The sequence below is a fragment of the Falco peregrinus genome, chromosome 13, assembly GCF_023634155.1.
Source record: "Falco peregrinus isolate bFalPer1 chromosome 13, bFalPer1.pri, whole genome shotgun sequence".
In the NCBI taxonomy this organism is placed as follows: domain Eukaryota; kingdom Metazoa; phylum Chordata; class Aves; order Falconiformes; family Falconidae; genus Falco; species Falco peregrinus.
In genome coordinates, this window is record NC_073733.1 from 24,307,415 (window position 1) to 24,325,276 (window position 17,862).

Sequence of the window (17,862 nt, forward strand, 5' to 3'; positions counted from 1 at the left end):
GCACCAATCAGCGGGCTCTCCGCGCCGGAGGCCCCGCCCTGCGTAGCGTCACGATCGCCGCTGCCTGCCCCGCCCGCCCTGGCCCGTTGCACGGGAGCGCGGCCCGGCCCGAGGATGAGGGAAGGGCCGGCGCTGGCCGGTGCGCCTCCGGTGCCCGGCTTCCTGGCCAAGCTCTGGGCGCTGGTGGAGGACCCACAGAGCGACGATGTCATCTGCTGGAGCCGGGTGAGGTGGCCCGCGGGGCCGTGGCCCGGCCGGGCGCTGCTTGCCGGCGGGGCGCGAAGGCGGCCGCGGGGGGCGGCGGGGCCGGCCGGGGTGTGCCGGACGCGCCGGGCCGCAGCGGCGGGGCCGGGCGGGTAGCGCGGGGGGGGCGGCCCCGCTGCGGGGAGCGGGACCTAGGCTGGCGGCAGGGGAGGGCCCTCTGTGTCCGCCCGTCCCCCCCGCAGAGGCCGGGAGCGCGTCGGGTGGCGGCGCGGCCCCCACGCCTGATCGGGCGTTGCAACGGCGCAGCGCGCCCGGGCGTGGAGATGTCAGGTGGCACCCGTTTAGCTCCGGGTGGTGGTGCTCCGTAGGAAAGACAGTGTCAGAGGTAATTAACTTTTAATTTTTGTCTCCTGAGATTGGGAAGAGCGGCCTGGCTGGCCCCGTGAGCTCTCAGGCACAGGACGCTACACGCATTACAGGCTAGTGAGGTGTCCAGCACAAACCCCAAGTTTATTTTTGTCCCCTCTTACTCTTTAACCTGTAGGATTTTCTTCACTTTTTCCAGAGGCTTGGCCTTCACAGGGCTAAAGATGGAAAGAGACGTAGGATTTTTGTTCTCTATGTGAACAGCACAAAAATGATACAGAGACCCGCCTGGTTTCAGGAAGTTTGAACTTGATACTACAGTCAATCTGAGATGGCTTGTGTCACAGTTACCCTCGGTCACCGCTGGGTAGTGCGGTCTGAACTTTTAGTAACTGCAGTGTTGCTCTGTTATTTTTAGTGGTGACATAGTACGTACAATGGAAGAATCTCGTCAGGAGCTGGGCAGACTGATCAAAGCAGATAAAAGCCCTCCGGTGGCATGAATTCCATTGTGCTTGAGCAACATTTAGGTTTCCTGTAGATGAAGAAAGCAGCAGATACACAGGGTTTTAGAACAATATTTCTTTGGATTGAGATCAAAACCTCCAGGCTTTAAAAAAATACCCCATTCAGTAGACGTGTTCCATCCAACCATCTTTTTGGATGCAAACTTTTTAGTACAGTCCCAAGTACTCAGAAGTGCTCACGCAGACAATTCCCTCTGCAGAGTGTTTTGCCTTTCCCTGTTGTAAAAACTGTCCCTGTTGATTTTGATCTTATGAGCAACACCTTAGAAAAACTGTGCTTATTCTCTGACTGTTACTTTTGCTTATTTCCTAGAATGGTGAGAACTTCTGCATTCTGGATGAGCAGAGGTTTGCCAAGGAGCTACTCCCCAAGTACTTCAAACACAACAATATTTCCAGCTTCATACGACAACTTAACATGTGTAAGCATCAGCTGTCCTTACGTATTCTTTCTGCCAAGTTCATTGCTACTTTAAATGAACCAATTGACTTAGTGGGTCTTTCATCCCTGAAAAGTGGAATTCTGGTCTTGAGCTTGCTTTGCAAAAGAGAAGAATGACAGCAGAGCTTGGCTTAGCCTTTTTTTTTCTGTGTTTCAGCTCTGAGTACTTTTGAGCAACAACTGTAAAAATATTGTTTCATGTGCTGGTACCTAAAGCTTGCGTAGAGTTCAGTGCACTCCAGGGGTAGCATTAATGGTAACAACGAACGAATGTTCACCTAGAGGAGCAAAGGCTGTATCTATGCCCATGCATCTAGTATATGAAAAAAATTGCCTAGATCATGCTGTTGCCTGCATTGCTGTGTTGAAACAAGATTAGTCATGCCGATGGATCGAGCTGGACTAAATTTCTCATTGTGTTTTCTGTGGTCAACTTGTGAGCATCATGTAGCATTCTGTATGTAATGTGTACAACTTGTACAGGCAAAGAAACTGGAGTGAGGTAGTAATTCAAAGATACAGTGCAATGTGTGGGGCCACAGCACACAGCAGAAACAGCTGTTTTGCAGCAGACAGCTTGTGGGCTGAGTGAAGGTACAAACTTCATAGAAGATGGCCACCTCATTTAATATTGCAATTCAGAGTAAGGAGGAGGAGTCTCTGTCCTTGCCCACTAGGTTTGCCTAGTCTCTCTAGCTGGTGCCTATTTAGATACTGTCAGACATGATAGAGAAAGCATACATTTAGCCTCTTGACACAGGGTGGATGCTGTTGTTTGTGTCAAGTGTTGAGACTCCATCACTTGAGTGTCAAAGGATAATGCAAACAAACAATTGTCAATTGCCTTGTAGCAAGGATAAACACTAAAATGCAAATATTGCTATGAGAGATGCAATGCGATGGCAGCCTCCTTTTCCTGCTGGACCTATACTAGCTTCAAGTAAAGTTTTCTAATCATAGTGCAGTGAAACTGAAATACATTAACTATGTTACAAACTTGAAGGAGGAGAGGGATGGAGCGGTCTGTCAACTGTATTTTGCGTCTACTCCGTAGTACTTGAAGCAGTGACAGAAACAAAGCCAGCAATGTCTTACTTCATGGAGGCAGTCTGGTGTGGAGAAAGTACTCCGCGTGTGTGCGTTTGCATAGGCTGAGAACTAACTTCTCTTCCTTACTTTATTCTGTAGACCCTGGTGGTACATGACAGCGTTTGTTTTGATATGTGGTTGTCTGGGATTATAGGCACGAAAGGGAAGGTGCGCCATTCCTCTGCTTCCACTGGGACAAAATTGTATTCAGGATGTCTTAATACATCTCACTTCTAACTAACTGTGTTTATTTGGACTTCACTGTCTTGCTTGCAGACATAGCTGACTTCTGCCATGCATGCTGTTCGTACAGCCTGCAAGGTCATTTGATGGCATTGTGCATGTGTTCTCTAGCTGTTGAAGATCAGAGCAGTCAAATCATTCAGCACCACGAAGAAAAGCTACTTTGGCTATTTTTCATAGTTTCTGCTCCCAGTAACTAGTGCTGTAGGTATTTCAGTAGCCTTGAGGTTTTCTTTAGCTATGTGTTTTAACACTCAGCTTTGCACTGAAAGAAATTACTTATTTAATACCTCTCCACAGATGGTTTCAGGAAGGTGATTGCTCTGGAGAATGGTATGATCACAGCAGAGAAGAGCTCAGTCATTGAGTTCCAGCACCCTTTCTTCAAGCAAGGGAAGGCACATTTACTGGAAAACATCAAGCGCAAGGTACAGTCTAAGCATGAATACGTGAATACTTCACTTTGTTATGAAAAGTAGCTTATCAAGAGCATCTCCATGGGTTTCAGACACTTCACAGCCAATAAATTCCATGGGAACCAAGGTTGTGCATCATGATGCAACCCTTTGTAACTCCTTCCTGAGTGCCAGGCTAATCCTTGGTTTGGCCTCCTCCTGCCAGCTCTTAGACAAAACACACCCTGCAGTTATTTAGCAACTAGAGTAGGAACACATTCTTCATAGCTGTCAGATTAGAGCCCTTTTTCCGCAGAGAGTTTAGGTACCCAATTATAGTTTAGCATGGTCTTCCATTCTGCCATCACAGCAGAGTTGGAAAGAGTCACAAAGTAAAAGAAGTAAAAGAAAATACATTCCCTTTTCGTGCTCATTGAAAATTAGCAAGGGCATAGGTAATCAGTTCATTTGGGTGAGTTTGCATAAATTACATTGTTCCTCCAAAACTATGTTGCCACTAAGCTACATTTTTATTAGCGCTTTTCAGTTTTCTTTTGTACATTCAGGACTTGCCTAACCTGTTTCTGCACCGGTATTTACCCTCTGTTGGCACATTACAGCCCATAATATGCTGGCTACCAGGGAAAGAGCATATTGTGATACATCATGTTGACATTTGAACTGCAAAATCTTTTCTTTAGAATGTCATAATGTGGTACCTACATTACCCAAGTTAATAAAAGCACAAGGGTAGGCTTGAGAGTCACAATTGTGTTTTGATTGATTCTTCACTGAGCTGTCTCTGCTCAGAATCACAATTGATTAAATATAGTTGTACAGTTGCTTCTCTGACTCAGGCCTGTGCTCTTCCCAGATGCTGTAATCGCTGACTTGTCTTGGCTTGCACACCTTGCTTGCTGGTATGGGGCTGCCAGCTGATGATGTTGTGCATGGCTCCATGTATCCCAGGAGTGTTGCACTGGGTGGAGTATTCTCGATGGAAAGACAAAAGGACTAACTCTAGTTAGTGCCAAGCACATTCATATGAAACTTTTAAATAGAGTGGTGAAACGTATTCTTTGTTGTGCAGGAAATGTTAGTGATTTTTTTGGAAAATGTGCATTAGTTTTTCTTGCTCTTTTATTGTGTCCTGATTTCAGCTGGGATGGAGTTAATTTTCTTCTCAGTAGCTGGTGCAGTGCTGTGGTTTGGATTGGCTTGAGAACAGCATTGATAGCACACTGATGGTTTTGGTTGTTGCTGGGTAATTAATGTTTATACAAAGTCAAGGACTTTTCAGTTTCTTAGGCATTGCCAGGGAGAAGGCTGGAGGGGCACAAGAAGCTGGGAGGGGACACAGCCAGGACGGTTGATCCCAGCTGGCCAAAGGAATAATTCCATACCTTAGAATGTCATACTCGGTATATAGACTGAGGGGAGTTGGCTGGGCGGGTGGGATTGGTGCAGGGGGAGTGGCTGGGCATTGCTCAGTGAGTGGTGAGCAATTGTGCATCACTTGGGGTTTTTTATCCCTTCCCTTTGGATTTTATTCCTCTCCCCTTCTCCCTCCTTTTCATTATAATTGTCGTTATTATTGGGGATTTCTTTATTTTATTTTAATTTTTAAATTGGTCTTATCTCAACCCTCAAGTTTTACATTCCTTCCTGGTTCTCCTCCCCATCCCTCAGTGGGACCGGGGCAGGAGGGTGGAAGTGAGCAAGCAAGCAGCTGCATGGCACTTAGTTACCAGCTGGGGTTAAACCACGACATACTGTCTGGACTGGAACAGAGTCATAGTTCAGCACTTGCTGTAAACTGGATTTCAAGCCTCTAACAGGACTGCCGGTTTGGATGCAGGACTTCCTTTATGTACTGCCTTTTACTGTTAGCTCTGCTCGCGTGCTTCAGTCTTGACACCCTTATTATCTAGTTAGAGACTCTGAAGACAGCAACTCCTTGCACTTGGGCAGAATGTTTTAGTTTAGCCCTTTTCTTTAGAGGCAGGCTAACTGCATTTGAAATTTCCACCTGCGGTCTGCATCTTTTACGTGTCTTCCCCATGGAGAGGTGGCATGCTGAAGAGAAATCAGATGACCATGAATTTTGTTTGGGATACAGCTCGTGTACCTTAGCATAAGGTATTATCTGCAATGAAACGTCTAAAAATGTAGACAGAGAGGAGAACTGTCAGGCCGTTCAGTCCATCCTTTGTAATACTGGATTATGTGAAGAAGGCAGGTAGTTATTTCTGTGGAGTGATTACATAACAGGTATGTTCTGTTTCATCATGAGGTGATGTGATATTATTTTATAAGACCATAAGTCCATTTCTGGCCATCACGTTCTCCTTTAAAAAAAGGGTCTGTGAGCCTACCTGCAGGGAATTTATCCAGCACTTCAGCAGGCTGATCCTGGATGCTTTCACCTCCCCTTTGGAATTTAATAGAATAATAAGAAAAACCATAGCAAGCAGTAGGTTGGCTGGGATGTCTGGTGGGTTTCTGGTGCAGCTCTGTGTGGTCAGTTACGGCCAGTATTTGGCTAAATGTTTTTTAAAATTTTGCCCACAAACCTGGGCATGTCATTCAGACGTATGATGCACCAGACCTGTCTTTTTCAAAATCCTGAGTTGTGCGTTAGCCATCAGTGCCACCACTTCAGAGAGAGTTGCTGAAGGAATTGGAAGATTTTTAATATGGAAGTGTGGAGAGGAGAGGGTGAGCTTTGTGCTTTCTGATGACTCTTTCACCATCGTCTGAGGAGGTGGCGTTCATGGATTCTTCTTGGGCAGAGAAGCAGTTTGGACTCATGACTTTCTGGAGACAAGTCTACATAATTTTGGAATGTCACTGAGCAGAGAGGTAATAAAGGAAACACTAATATGTGAATCTGCAATTCAGGTGGTGTGGGACAAATTTTCAAATCGAGTAGGATGCATCTAATTAGACACCTCCTCCTCGCTCCCCCAGTAACTTAATGGAAATTTATTACTCTTGTGATGGCAGATTTACCCACACGTAAAAGGAATATGACCATCTTGGTCTTGCTCCACTATCAAGGCTAAATGCCATTGTTTTTAGCTGGTGTCTTAGTGTTCGACACAGAGGGCAAGCTGTCACCAGACCTGTCAGAGAACCCCCTAAGGAAGGCTGTTTTCAGTCAGCAGTAGGTTTTTATCGTGAATTAAAACAGTGAATCTGCTGTCTACATGTACAAAGTGCTAATCTCACGTTTTCATTGACATTTTGTTTTTTCACACGTTGTAGGACTGTCCTAAGGACTGCTGTCTATAGCAATTGCAGTGTCTTGTGATCCATAAAAGCAATAGCGTTACCTAGTCTTTTAGTAGAGCTTGTACCTGTTCTTCTACAGACTAAGAACACTGGTCCTGCAGAAAGGAGTATGCAAGGCAACGTTTGTAGTAAAACATCTATAACCTGGTCCCATTTTAGGTATCTGCAGTAAGAACTGAGGACCTCAAGGTCTGTACGGAGGATTTGCACAAAGTACTCTCTGAAGTCCAGGAAATGAGAGAGCAGCAGAACAACATGGATGTCAGATTGGCTAACATGAAGAGGTAGACTCTGAGGCACTTACACGTTGAATGTTGCTTATATCTAATGGAACTTGACTGTAAATGTGGGTTTCATTTGAACTGGACTTTTTTTTTTTTCCTAAGAATCACTATTCCACCCCACAAAACATTCTGAATCTTGTTTGTGTTTATAATGCAGTTACAGACCAGAGATTAAGACTGGGAGTTTGTTGACTATCTTGAGATTTCATTTTGGTTGCTGTCACCTGTGGTAGATTTTTAGGGCTATCAAAGCATTTCCTTTTCTAAACACAAAACAGGGTGATGTAGATGCAGTGAGGGAGAATTAAGTCTTTGGTTTTCTTTCTATTTGGAAGTGTATTTTGCACATCGTCATCTCTGTTCCCTCAGATCCTTTTTGAACTGGCACTGGTAATTCATTCAGATCATTGGTATGCAAGCAAGTATCAACCAAAGTTCAGGAGATACTATCACGCCATACCCTCTGTTCCTTTAAAAAAAAAAACAACCAACCAACAAAAAAAATACCCAAACCCTTCAAACACAAAGTGTGAAACTGTTCTGAGGTGGTCTGTTACATGCAGCCTGTTTCCAAACACCAGGTCTTTATTCTAAGGCTTTGAGGCTTTGAAGGAGTACCTCAGATGAAGATTGTTGGTGGAGCAGTGGAGGATGAGAATGTCCTTATTAGTGACTGTTTGGTCCTGCCTGATGGAAAATGGAGTTAATTTAACACAGAGTTTATAGTAGTGGATCAGATTAACTGATTGTTAGTTATCCATGGAAGGAATGTTGCCATTGGTCCTGCAAGGTGCTGTGAAAGTTTGAAAGGTGTAAAACTAAAGCATATGAAGTAAACTCTGTTCATCCTCTGTCTTCTGATTTATTCTGCATTGCAGAGAAAATAAGGCCCTGTGGAAAGAAGTGGCAGTTCTAAGGCAGAAGCACAGTCAACAACAGAAGCTGCTGTCTAAGGTACCATTGCAGCATCTTCAGTGCTACCATCCTTATTCCTGCCTCTGTGATACCTGATGGCATTCTTTGCTTATGTAGAATGACAAATGACACAGAGCTGAACAGGCTATATTAATACAGCATACATAAAATGTTCACAGTTCCTGAGTGTCCTAGAAGTAGCACGGCAAAGAACCATGAGCAGAGTACTAAGGAAAAGTCATAGTAAAAAGGATTTCAGTGGGTTTGAATTCTCAGTGAATCTTATCTGGAGAGAAATCGGTAAATCAAGCTGACCTCGAGTAAATGTGGGGCTGGAGGGCAGAGCATAGCAACCGGAGCCTAAAACAAAAGATGGCAGGGACATGGAATGGAGTCTGTGAAAGATCTTGGATCAAGACAGACTTAGACCGCTCAAGAAGTCAACTTGGAACCCAGAAACTATAGGAATTTCTGTACTGGAACAAATTTTCTCTGGTTTAACCCTCAGCTCTTTCTGGTCTGGAATCCTCTAGTGACTTGAGGTGTTGTATTACATTTTTTTAAAAACCAAAACTGTCCAAGTGGGTTTATCTTTCAATGATATTTGTAACTATCATTTTGGGGTTTAAGACATGAATACAAATGGATTTTTAATTTACCTATTAACTTCAGTCACATAACTGCATAATTTTGTAGTAAAATATGAATTAATAATTTAATGTTAGGATTACTGTGCTGACCACTTACTATTTTTTTGTTTTTCCTTTTTAGATTCTTCAATTTATACTAAGTTTGATGCGAGGAAATTATATTGTTGGGGTCAAAAGAAAGAGGTAATTACTGGATAGGTCACAAAACAGCATCAGATGTGAATTAGAGGTATAAATCAGCTTCTGGAAGCAAGATAATTTTCTTAAAGTGGATGAAGAACATTTTTATCACTTGTATATTCACACTTGAGAAAGCTGATGGAAGTGGAATAAAGCATGGAATAAAGATTTCCTCTTTTTTGTCACTAAAAAAATGGGGGGAAAGAGAATATATACACACTTTAAATTTTGAAGGGCACAATTGTCAGAAATGGTAACTCTTTCAAAATGTTCAAACGTGACTTACTCAAAAGAAAAAGCGTGTTTAGAATGCAGCCTGCCTGCAGTAAACTTTACTGAAAAACATTTCCAAACGCCAGTTTTCTTAGAAGTAGGAGAATGATGGCTCTTACCCTTGCTGCATGTATTTGACATAGCTACAGCTTTTGACTGTGCAACCATATACTAAAGCCGTGTTTTATCTTAGGTCTCTAACAGATGCCGCAGGTGCTTCACCTTCCAAATACAGCCGTCAGTATGTTCGCATACCCGTGGAGAGTGGCCAAGCAGTAAGTCTTCCCGGGGAAAGAGACAGTGGGTTGGACAGGGTGATGTACAGTGGTCTCAAAGTCTCCCTTGTAACTATTAATACCCTAATCTTATAATCCAGTGCACTCCATTTTGAAATGGGCAGCTTTATTAAGCATTGCTCTGTCTGTGAAATCATGCAAATCACTGCAGCTCATCAAAGATGAAATTGAACAGGAAAGAGAACCTGCGAGAAGAATGGAGCTTCAACATCAAAAAAAGTCAGACCTTTTGGTTTACTTACTGTTTGCTGTATCCTGCAGATGGGTTTTTCTGAACATAATGCAGATGATGAGGATGGAAATGGTACTGGTCTCATCATTCGAGATATCACTGATACCCTGGAAAATGCCACCGATGGTCTCCTTGCTGTGGCACACACAAGTGACAGAGCCAGGTACGTTCAAAGGACGTGGAAGTATTTATGCCCGAGTTGTTAACCAGGTGGTTATATTAGTGTAAGTGATCTGTGTGAATTCTGGGAAACAGCCTATTTGCACATGACAGGTCTGTTTGTAGGCTGTCTTTTTTTACAGCATATAGCATTGGTCATGGTCAGCGGAGCTTTTTAAGAGCTTGTGTCTCTTCAGGAGTGCCTGAAGGCCTGTCAGGCTGATTGGTGCTTGAAGTTCAATTTGCTGAGGCTTTTCTGTCTATTCAACAAGTAAGCACATATTTTTTCACCAAACAGGGACCTGGAAGCATATATGGGTTACTAATAAACAATCTAAAATGTATATGGGTTGCTAATAAACAAATCAAGATGTTTTGTCTCCAGTTTCAGTACTACTGTCTCTAATACTATGCTAAGCATATCTGAAGGGGAGGCATTCTTTTGTGTGGCATCATATTCTTGTGAAAACCCATTTAGTTGTTAACATTTAGAGTGAAATATGGACCAGTTCAGGATCTTTTATTTCCAGAGACACAAGGTTAGGAGTTTCCTCCAACCTGATTTCCATATGCAATTTCACTGCTTTTGGTCTGGCAAAATGGGGTCTTTTGCTCTGTTACATGCTATCTGTATAACCTGTAACAAGAGATGCTTCATCTGCCTTTAGGAAGGCACTTCTTTTTCTAGAGATGAGTTGGTTGTTTAAACTCTTGACTGGCTTGACCTTATTAGGTATTAAGATTTGAGATACTAAACTTGAAATGAGTAGTAATACGTTGATGAATTCTCCTGTGTGTTGTTTCTCTTTGGGTCGTCTTTCAGAGAGACACAGGCAGCTCTGGATCCTGGCTTACCTATTTGTCAAGTGTTGCAGTCAAATGAGTTAAATTGTGCAGAACCTATTCCACCAGTTCACATAAATGATGTCAGCAAATCCAGTGAGATAGGAAATGTTGCTGTGGAACTCCATACTCCACAACCTAATGCTCCAGAAGACCCTGTGTCAGTGATTGACTCCATCTTGAATGAGAACAATTCTGGAAACCAAAACGATCCTGTACTGGACAGGTAGTAACTTGTTTCTGGAAACTGTTATGCTGTCATCATCTCGTGGGACCCTGTCAAGGTTTTAGAGGATGCGTTCAGCAAAATATAGGGAATTAGCTTTTTTAATGGCATTGATGAACTGAATTTTCTGCCCCTTCATTAGTAAATCTTGAAAAAGACAAGTGTTAGCATCAAAAGCGGGGCAAGCTCATCTGTCACATCTCTGAGTGAGCATGCCAGACTTGGGATACATCAGTCTGAGGACTGGTGGGGTCAGTCTGTCACAGCAGCCCTTGTAATGCTAACTGCTGGCACTGCCATGTGCTGCCAAGCCACAGATCCAGGGGAGTGACTTCAGGAGGACCCTGTGCACTGCTTTGTTTCTGAGAGCTGAATATGGATTTGTATCAGTGGTAGTGGCCCCTGAGCTTTATCAGTGCCGTCATTTCTGTGGCTGCAGCATGAGCTGGATCAAGGAACAAAATTAAGTTCTTCCTCCTGATAGCTCTTCTGCTGTGGTTAACTTCAGGTGGGAAGTACGGAGATGATGTGTCACAGCACTTGGCGTAATCTGCAGGCCCTGTGGTACCTTACCTCGCTGGCATCGCAGCATGTGAGCGATGCCTTGGAACTGTCTGTTGCTCATAGCAGGGTGTTCCAGTATCAGAGGTGGCTTGCAGCACAGCGAGAAGCTCAGTACTGGTGCCACGCATGAAGCTTCCTTACAATTTAATTCACTGTCCCTTGCATCCTGCCCACCGTCCTTGAAAATGGTGTACAATTTGGCAACAATCTGATGTTTCAAAATCGGTAGTGTTCATTCAGATTTGAAATATTTCCAGCCCTTTGCTTATCATTTATTGCCCCCAGGTGAAAGCCATCAGACCTTAGTTTAAACAGATACTGTTATATAGGCTGGGATCTGAAAACATTCAAAAGATATTAAAAAGAAGGAGGAAGTAGGCATGGAAGGAGGAACTGCTTTTCGATATGATAGCTATTATTACACTTGTTGTTCAGATAGTCTTCCTTGTACCTGTCCTTCAAAGATTTGGACTGTGCTACAGGAATGCAGTTTCATTCATTTACATTAAGCTATTCTGTGTTGTTAGCAACCTGCTTTGTGGGGCAAAAGAAGGTCATGACTGCCAACTGTTTCTTACAGTACTATATGATTTTGTCTTTTTAGAGAAGAAATTCAGGATTTTCTTAATTGCATTGATGCCAGCCTTGAAGAGCTTCAAGCAATGTTATCTGGGAAGCAGTATAACTTTGGTTCTGAAGCTTTCAGTGATGTGAGTGTTTCCGCAATTTTTTTCTGATTTCTGAAAAATACTGATGAGGTTGCATCGTGACATTTTACTGGTTTATTCCATGTTGTCAATGGGCAAAATGCGGGGAAATCCCGAAAAGCAAATCGTTATGGATGGAATGGTACGTAGTCATTCTAGATATCTAACAATGTACAAGGTAACATTGAGAGCCCTTTTCAGTTCATAAAGTATTTCTGTTCTACATAACTCAAGGGTGGGGGGAGGAAAAAATTTGATCCACTTCTTCTCAAGCCTTGTCACATATCATCACATCCTGATTATGTGTTTGATTATGCATTATGATATGGAATGTGTGGTGGGTTGACCTTGGCTGGATGCCAGGTGACCACCAAGCAGTTCTATCACTCCCCTCAGCAGAATGAGGAGGAGAATATCAGATGGGGAAAAAAAACCCTGTGGGTCAAGATAAAGGCAGTTTAATGAAGCAATAGCAAAAAGTTGCACACGTGGAACAAAAGATGTTATTCTCTACTTCCCCTCAGCAGGCAATTTTCAGCCACTTTCCAAGCAGCAGAGCTTCAGTACCTGTAGCGGTTGCTCCAGAAGACAAACGTCGTAAATAACAAATACCCGCCGCTCCCTTGCTCCTCCATTCTCTTAGCTTTTATTTCTAAGCAGATATCATGTGGTATGGAATGTCCCTTTGGTCACTTTTGGTCAGCTGTCCTGGCTATGCCCACTCCCAGATCTTCCCCCCGCCAGCCTACTGGTGGGGGGGAAGATCGGAGAGACAGCCCACAGTGCTGTGCAGCACTGCTCAGCCATGTAGCCAAAGCCCTGGTGTGTTCTCCTTTCTAGCTACCAATACAAGCACAGCACTGTGAGGGTGCTTTGGGGCTCAGCCATACCCAATACAGAATGAAACTGAGCCATATACCTGGCATCACTGGGAAATATGGTGTCCTTTTCTCCTGTGACCTCAGTTTACTGCCACTGGATGAAAGGATCTTGCTGTAGGCCTGTGGAGGAGCCTTCCCTGGGCTTGAGTGGATGGAGTGGTGTGCTGGATCCTGCTGTCCTTTCAGGAGCTCTCAGAAGTTTTGTTTTAAGGGCCTTATTATATGACATATGGTCTGTTTTTATTTTCAGACACTTAATCCTGAGCTGCCAGCCCTGGATATGAACTTGATGGAAACTTCCTCTGGTATGGAAAATGTAAGAGTAAGATTTGCTTCTATGATAGGGAGTGTTAATACGATATTGAGAGCTGAGTTGTGACTGATGCAGTTTGAGGGGAGGGACTGGATTGATGGCACGGGGTGAAACTGCCATTTTATCTAGTCATGCTGACTTAATGTTTTCTGTTATCACAGCTGGCATATATGACTTTAAGAGAGTTCTCAAGGTAACCTCAAGTCTTACGTTCCTAGCTGCAGTAATACACACTCAGTGGGCTGATTTAAACTGCCACTTCACTTTGGATAATGTGTTCTTTGCTTTCTGGATAAAACCGAGAACATAAGGAAGAGGGAAACAAACTAGTGTCTGTTTGACCAACTGTCTATGTTGAGGATTTCTTTTACTCCTGTTACTTCTGTACTTTCTGTTTAGAATGAGGAGGCTAGAAAATCTTGTCGTCTTTTGGTGTAAGCGTGTGAGAACAGCTTCTTGGCTTGTTTCTCCTAGCCTCAGGGATTCCCATGATGTCTTTCAGCCAAGTAATAACTAGGTCTGGGGTTACAGTTCAGATGAGATTGTGTGTCTTTAGTCTGTCTGAAGACCGAAGGAAAAGTTCTAAATGAAAAATATAATGCAATATACTGTATTTATTCCGAACACAGCTGTTTGAAATTTCCTCAGAGGACATACAAAAGTTCAGTGCAAATTTATTTCTCCTGGTCTGGTTCCTAAAATTGACTCATGTTTTAAAAAAGCCTTGCAAGTGTCATTTATTTTGTAGTCCTGAAATAATACTTCAACTAGGACTTCCCAGTCATAAGAGCTTAGACTACAACTGGGGTTAAATGCAGCTGTGTTCAAGCAGTGCTTGCAAAATTTAACACATGATTTCATCAATATAATTATTCCAACAAGACAGACTTTAATAAAAGCTTCTGGTTTGGGAGGTAAAATTGATATTTCCTAGTCAGAAGCTTGTTTGGCTTTAGTAAGTTAAGTTTGTATTTCACTGTGCCACCTTCTGAGAGCTGCTGCTTGCTGGCCCTCATGTGCAACAGTGGGCTCATTGGTCAGCTGTTGCGTTTCTCTTCCCTCCTCCTTTTACCTTTAATTTTGTTAACCAATCGGTGAAGACTTGGATTTTGTTGTTATTGTTGTTAAGCATTCTGTCTTATTCTCTGTCCGTTTTGCTTCAGATTGCAAACTTGGCAGAGAGCACCGAAGATCTGGGAGCAAGTGAGAGAGAAACAGCAGGAAGCAAAGGTGAGCAAGAAGGAACACTGAGAGCTGTGACGGCTCCAAACTCTTCCAAAACTGTGTTTTGAAATGGAATTTTTGTAGCCTGTGTATGGTTTATCTCCTTCTTTGGTCTGGACTTAAAATTTTTGTGAAGGCTGGGATGTTTCTCTGATCTTGGTGAAGCTGTGCCTCAGTCTTAAGAGGCCCCATCCTATGCCCCACGTTGGTGTTAACCACTTCATTTCTGTTATACGTGACAGAGTGCCACAATAGGGAGCAGAATTGCAAACATCCGTGTGGAAGTATCTCTCCTATACGGGCTGCAGCCCCCACACATGCAGTGCTACTCATTACTACTTCAGTGTTGCCATTGCACGCCATGTGTATTAGGGGCTTGGAGTGTGCTTCAGGTACTGATCTTAACCAACGCAGGAGCCTTCACTCCACTCTTGTAGCTGTGGAGGTAGTCTGTCAGAGCTCAGCTGTATGGTTTACTTTAGCAAACCAAGTTTTGAAGCAGCCTCTCCAGTTTTCCATGTCTTGAATAGAAGCCTTCACTTATGTGACACAGGAGCCTGGAGTTTAAACTGTTTGTTTTCCCTTAGATATGCAGCTGATACAGTACAGGGCCAATCCTCTGCTTTCATTATTTGAAGAAGTACCTTCAAGTGAAGCTGCGGGGAAGACAGAGGATCTGAAAGACCTGCTGCTGCCCTCCCTGGAGGAGAAAACTGCTGTTCATTCTCCATCAGGTAGTGGAACTGTCTTGCCACTAGCAGCTCCAGTAAGCCAGGCTGAGCCTCTGGACACTCTGGGAATGGGTGATCCACCTCTCCTCTCAGAAGATGGGAATGGAGAATATAAACTGTTTCCACTCTTGCTCCTCAGTCCTGTTGCTAACTTCATAGAAGACGCTTCTGAGATAGAAACTTCTTGAACTTACGTAACATCTGTAACTGGCTTAGTGAGGTGACACAGACAACAAAGAAATGGATCCACGAGAAGTTTGACTTCCCTCCTTACCTGCTTCCTGGGTGCCATATTCTGTATAGGCAAAAGAAAGTTCTCTTTCTACAAGCAAAGAGCACATCTGGAAAAACTGAGAACAAGCTCAAAGCAAGAGCTGGTGAGAATGAAGGCACTGGGCAGGAGGAAGAACAACCTCCCTGTAAATGTACCGCTATGTGTTCTGTAACTTTTTATCCGATATCCTTATTGCAAGAGGAAATCTGTTTGTATCCTGTTGGTAAAGTTTGGCTGGGTTTTTTTGTTGAATTTTTGGTTTGGGATTTTTTTTTAATTAGCTGGATAGTAATGTGGTGTGTAATATTTTAAACATGGGGTTTACTCTTTCTGAGAGCCTGTTTCAGTAGGTGGCTTGTCTACTGTTTGGAATTAAGATATTTTTTAAAAAATGTTGGTTTTAATTTGAGATTTCTTTTTTGATAGTTTATGGCTGCAATTGTTTGCATCTGCTTAGATCACTTTCGTAATCCTAGATTTGCTCCTAGGTACAGGGAACATTTTTCCTATGGAAAATTACAGTTTAACTGTGGAATATTACTTTTTAACATGCTAACACACATCCATTGCCATGGATTGTAGGTGTTGTGGTAGGAAGTGTTTGCCACCCTGCATAATGCTGATTTTTCATGCACATTGCATGGCAGTTCTTCTAGGATAACTTGCACCTAACTCACAGGTCACGTGTCCTCAGAAATTTTGAGTAGAACTGATTCGTGTCTAGCGAAGTCTAGCAGCTGCCCTTAAAATGAGAGGGGGGTAAAAAGAAAAGGAGTCATGGGGTAACTTGCATCGACATTTAAGATTTCTCTTCTGCTTGCAGTAGCTGCTTGTCTATCTGACTATATATGAACACCGGACTTCTTGCTGCATTTTCTGCTTGTGGAATGTTAAAGCTACATTAACCAGATGCATTTGAGTCCTTTGACAGTGAATTACAAAAACTAGTGCTTGTTTAATCAAAAAAATCTTTCCCTAAAATCCCTTTCTACACTGTTTTCCTAACTTCTTTGCGCAACTGTAATGTAGACATCAGGCCCTGGTGTCAGTGGAATAGCAAGTTCTCCTTCACTGATCCCCAGTTCGTAGCCCACACCAACCTGAAATTTGCTGTAGGGATACAAAGCTGCTGGGGCTAGAAGAGGCCTGGAGGCAGGTAGAAAACCCATTATGTAATATCACATGATATTTCTACCAGTGCAATTACTTGAAATTTTTTTCAGTTTTAGGAATGCAGGCTACCTATGGGCTTTGTTCTCTCCAAAGTGTCTGAACTAATAAGTTTGGAGTTCTTTTGTATTCAAGAATCCAAGGTAATTTGATATTCTGAAGCCTGTTAGGTAACGCATGTTATCTATGCTGGCCTTAGTTAGATTTGTGCTTCATTGTCAAATCTTCTGCTTGCAGAGGAGGATCTTGCTACGGTGTGTGTATGTGTAATGCCTCCCCACTGTCACTTTATTCCCATGCTTGTATAACTATTCTTTACCTTGTTACCCTTCATGTTTGTATCTTTTGAATTACCTTTTGTCAAGTATGTCTTATTCTAGCTTTTTCCAGTCTTTCTTTTGCTTATTTCTTGAGACAAAAGGGCTGAATAGTCTCAAGTTTTTGTGAGTTAGAGAGGGGGAAATTAGTGAATTGCATCTCTGTCTTGGGTTCTGGTTTTGTTTTGATTTATTTTTTAATATCTTGCCAAAGGCTTCAATTTTGCCAGCAGTGCAACAGTAACTAAAACAGACTCTTCTGTGCTGTTTTGACAGCACAGTGCAGACAAGTTCTTTGAAAGACTGATCTTCTCTAACTCTTGACTTCCTGCACAGGTTAGACTGAAGTGTAGTTCCTGTTAAGGATTACTGTCGTGTTCTTGCATCATCGAGTCCTCTGATCTCAGTGCATCTCACCATCAGATATTTGATCGGATTGCATAATAGTTTTTTAATACACTTTCTCTCTTAAGAGGTTAAGTAACCAAGGCTTAAGAAAGCTGCAAATAAAAACTTGTGCATCTGAGTCTGGTCCATGAAGTGTTTATTTATGCAGGTTTCCTAAGAAAGATTGCAGTGGAAAGGGGAAAGCTGACATGCTGAAGTAATTAAACTCAAGAATTGCAAAACCCTTACTGTGTTTCTTGTATGTTCTTTTTGTGTGACTTCCTGTGTGTGCCAATACTTCCCAAACCTGTTTACTGGATTTGCTAGAAAGGAGAGCTTTAATGCTCTCTGGGGATCTACTCAGAGGAGTAGAGCTATCCTCTGAGTAATATAAGCAGTATATGTAAACACAAATAAACTGAAGCAAAAGGAAGAGTAAGAGGAAAGACAGGATGGAAACGATGAGGACCAAGTGAATGGAAACTGGATGCCCAGACATGCATTGCCAAGGTGCAGGAACCATTGGTGCCCTTTAACAACCTGGCGCAGGCAGCAAGGCTAGTCCTGGAGGATGAAATGGCATTAAGTTGGTAAGAGTCCAGAAGTTTGGGGGATACTCAGTTCCTCTGTTACCTGTTGAAAAAAAGCTTTTCATTAGTAGTTACTTTTGTTCCCA

General features: G+C 42.9%; 1 protein-coding gene across 3 annotated transcripts; it reads left to right on the forward strand.

The window, feature by feature from the left end:
• Positions 1–45: 45 nt before the first annotated feature.
• LOC101915364 (heat shock factor protein 3) lies at positions 46–17,325 on the forward strand. Of its 3 annotated transcripts, XM_055817781.1 has the most exons (13): positions 47–225; positions 1,411–1,519; positions 3,172–3,299; positions 6,720–6,844; positions 7,723–7,798; positions 8,531–8,592; positions 9,056–9,137; positions 9,420–9,553; positions 10,373–10,618; positions 11,787–11,892; positions 13,021–13,086; positions 14,247–14,313; positions 14,895–17,325. In XM_055817781.1, exons 1-13 carry the CDS (start codon positions 115–117, stop codon positions 15,224–15,226), a joined length of 1,644 nt encoding a protein of 547 aa, XP_055673756.1. In that variant the 5' UTR covers positions 47–114; the 3' UTR covers positions 15,227–17,325. The 3 variants fall into 3 exon arrangements, with proteins under 3 accessions (XP_055673758.1, XP_055673757.1, XP_055673756.1); XM_055817783.1 differs by lacking the exon at positions 10,373–10,618 and having other exon boundaries at positions 46–225; XM_055817782.1 differs by lacking the exons at positions 6,720–6,844; positions 7,723–7,798 and having other exon boundaries at positions 46–225.
• The last annotated feature ends 537 nt before the right edge of the window (positions 17,326–17,862 follow it).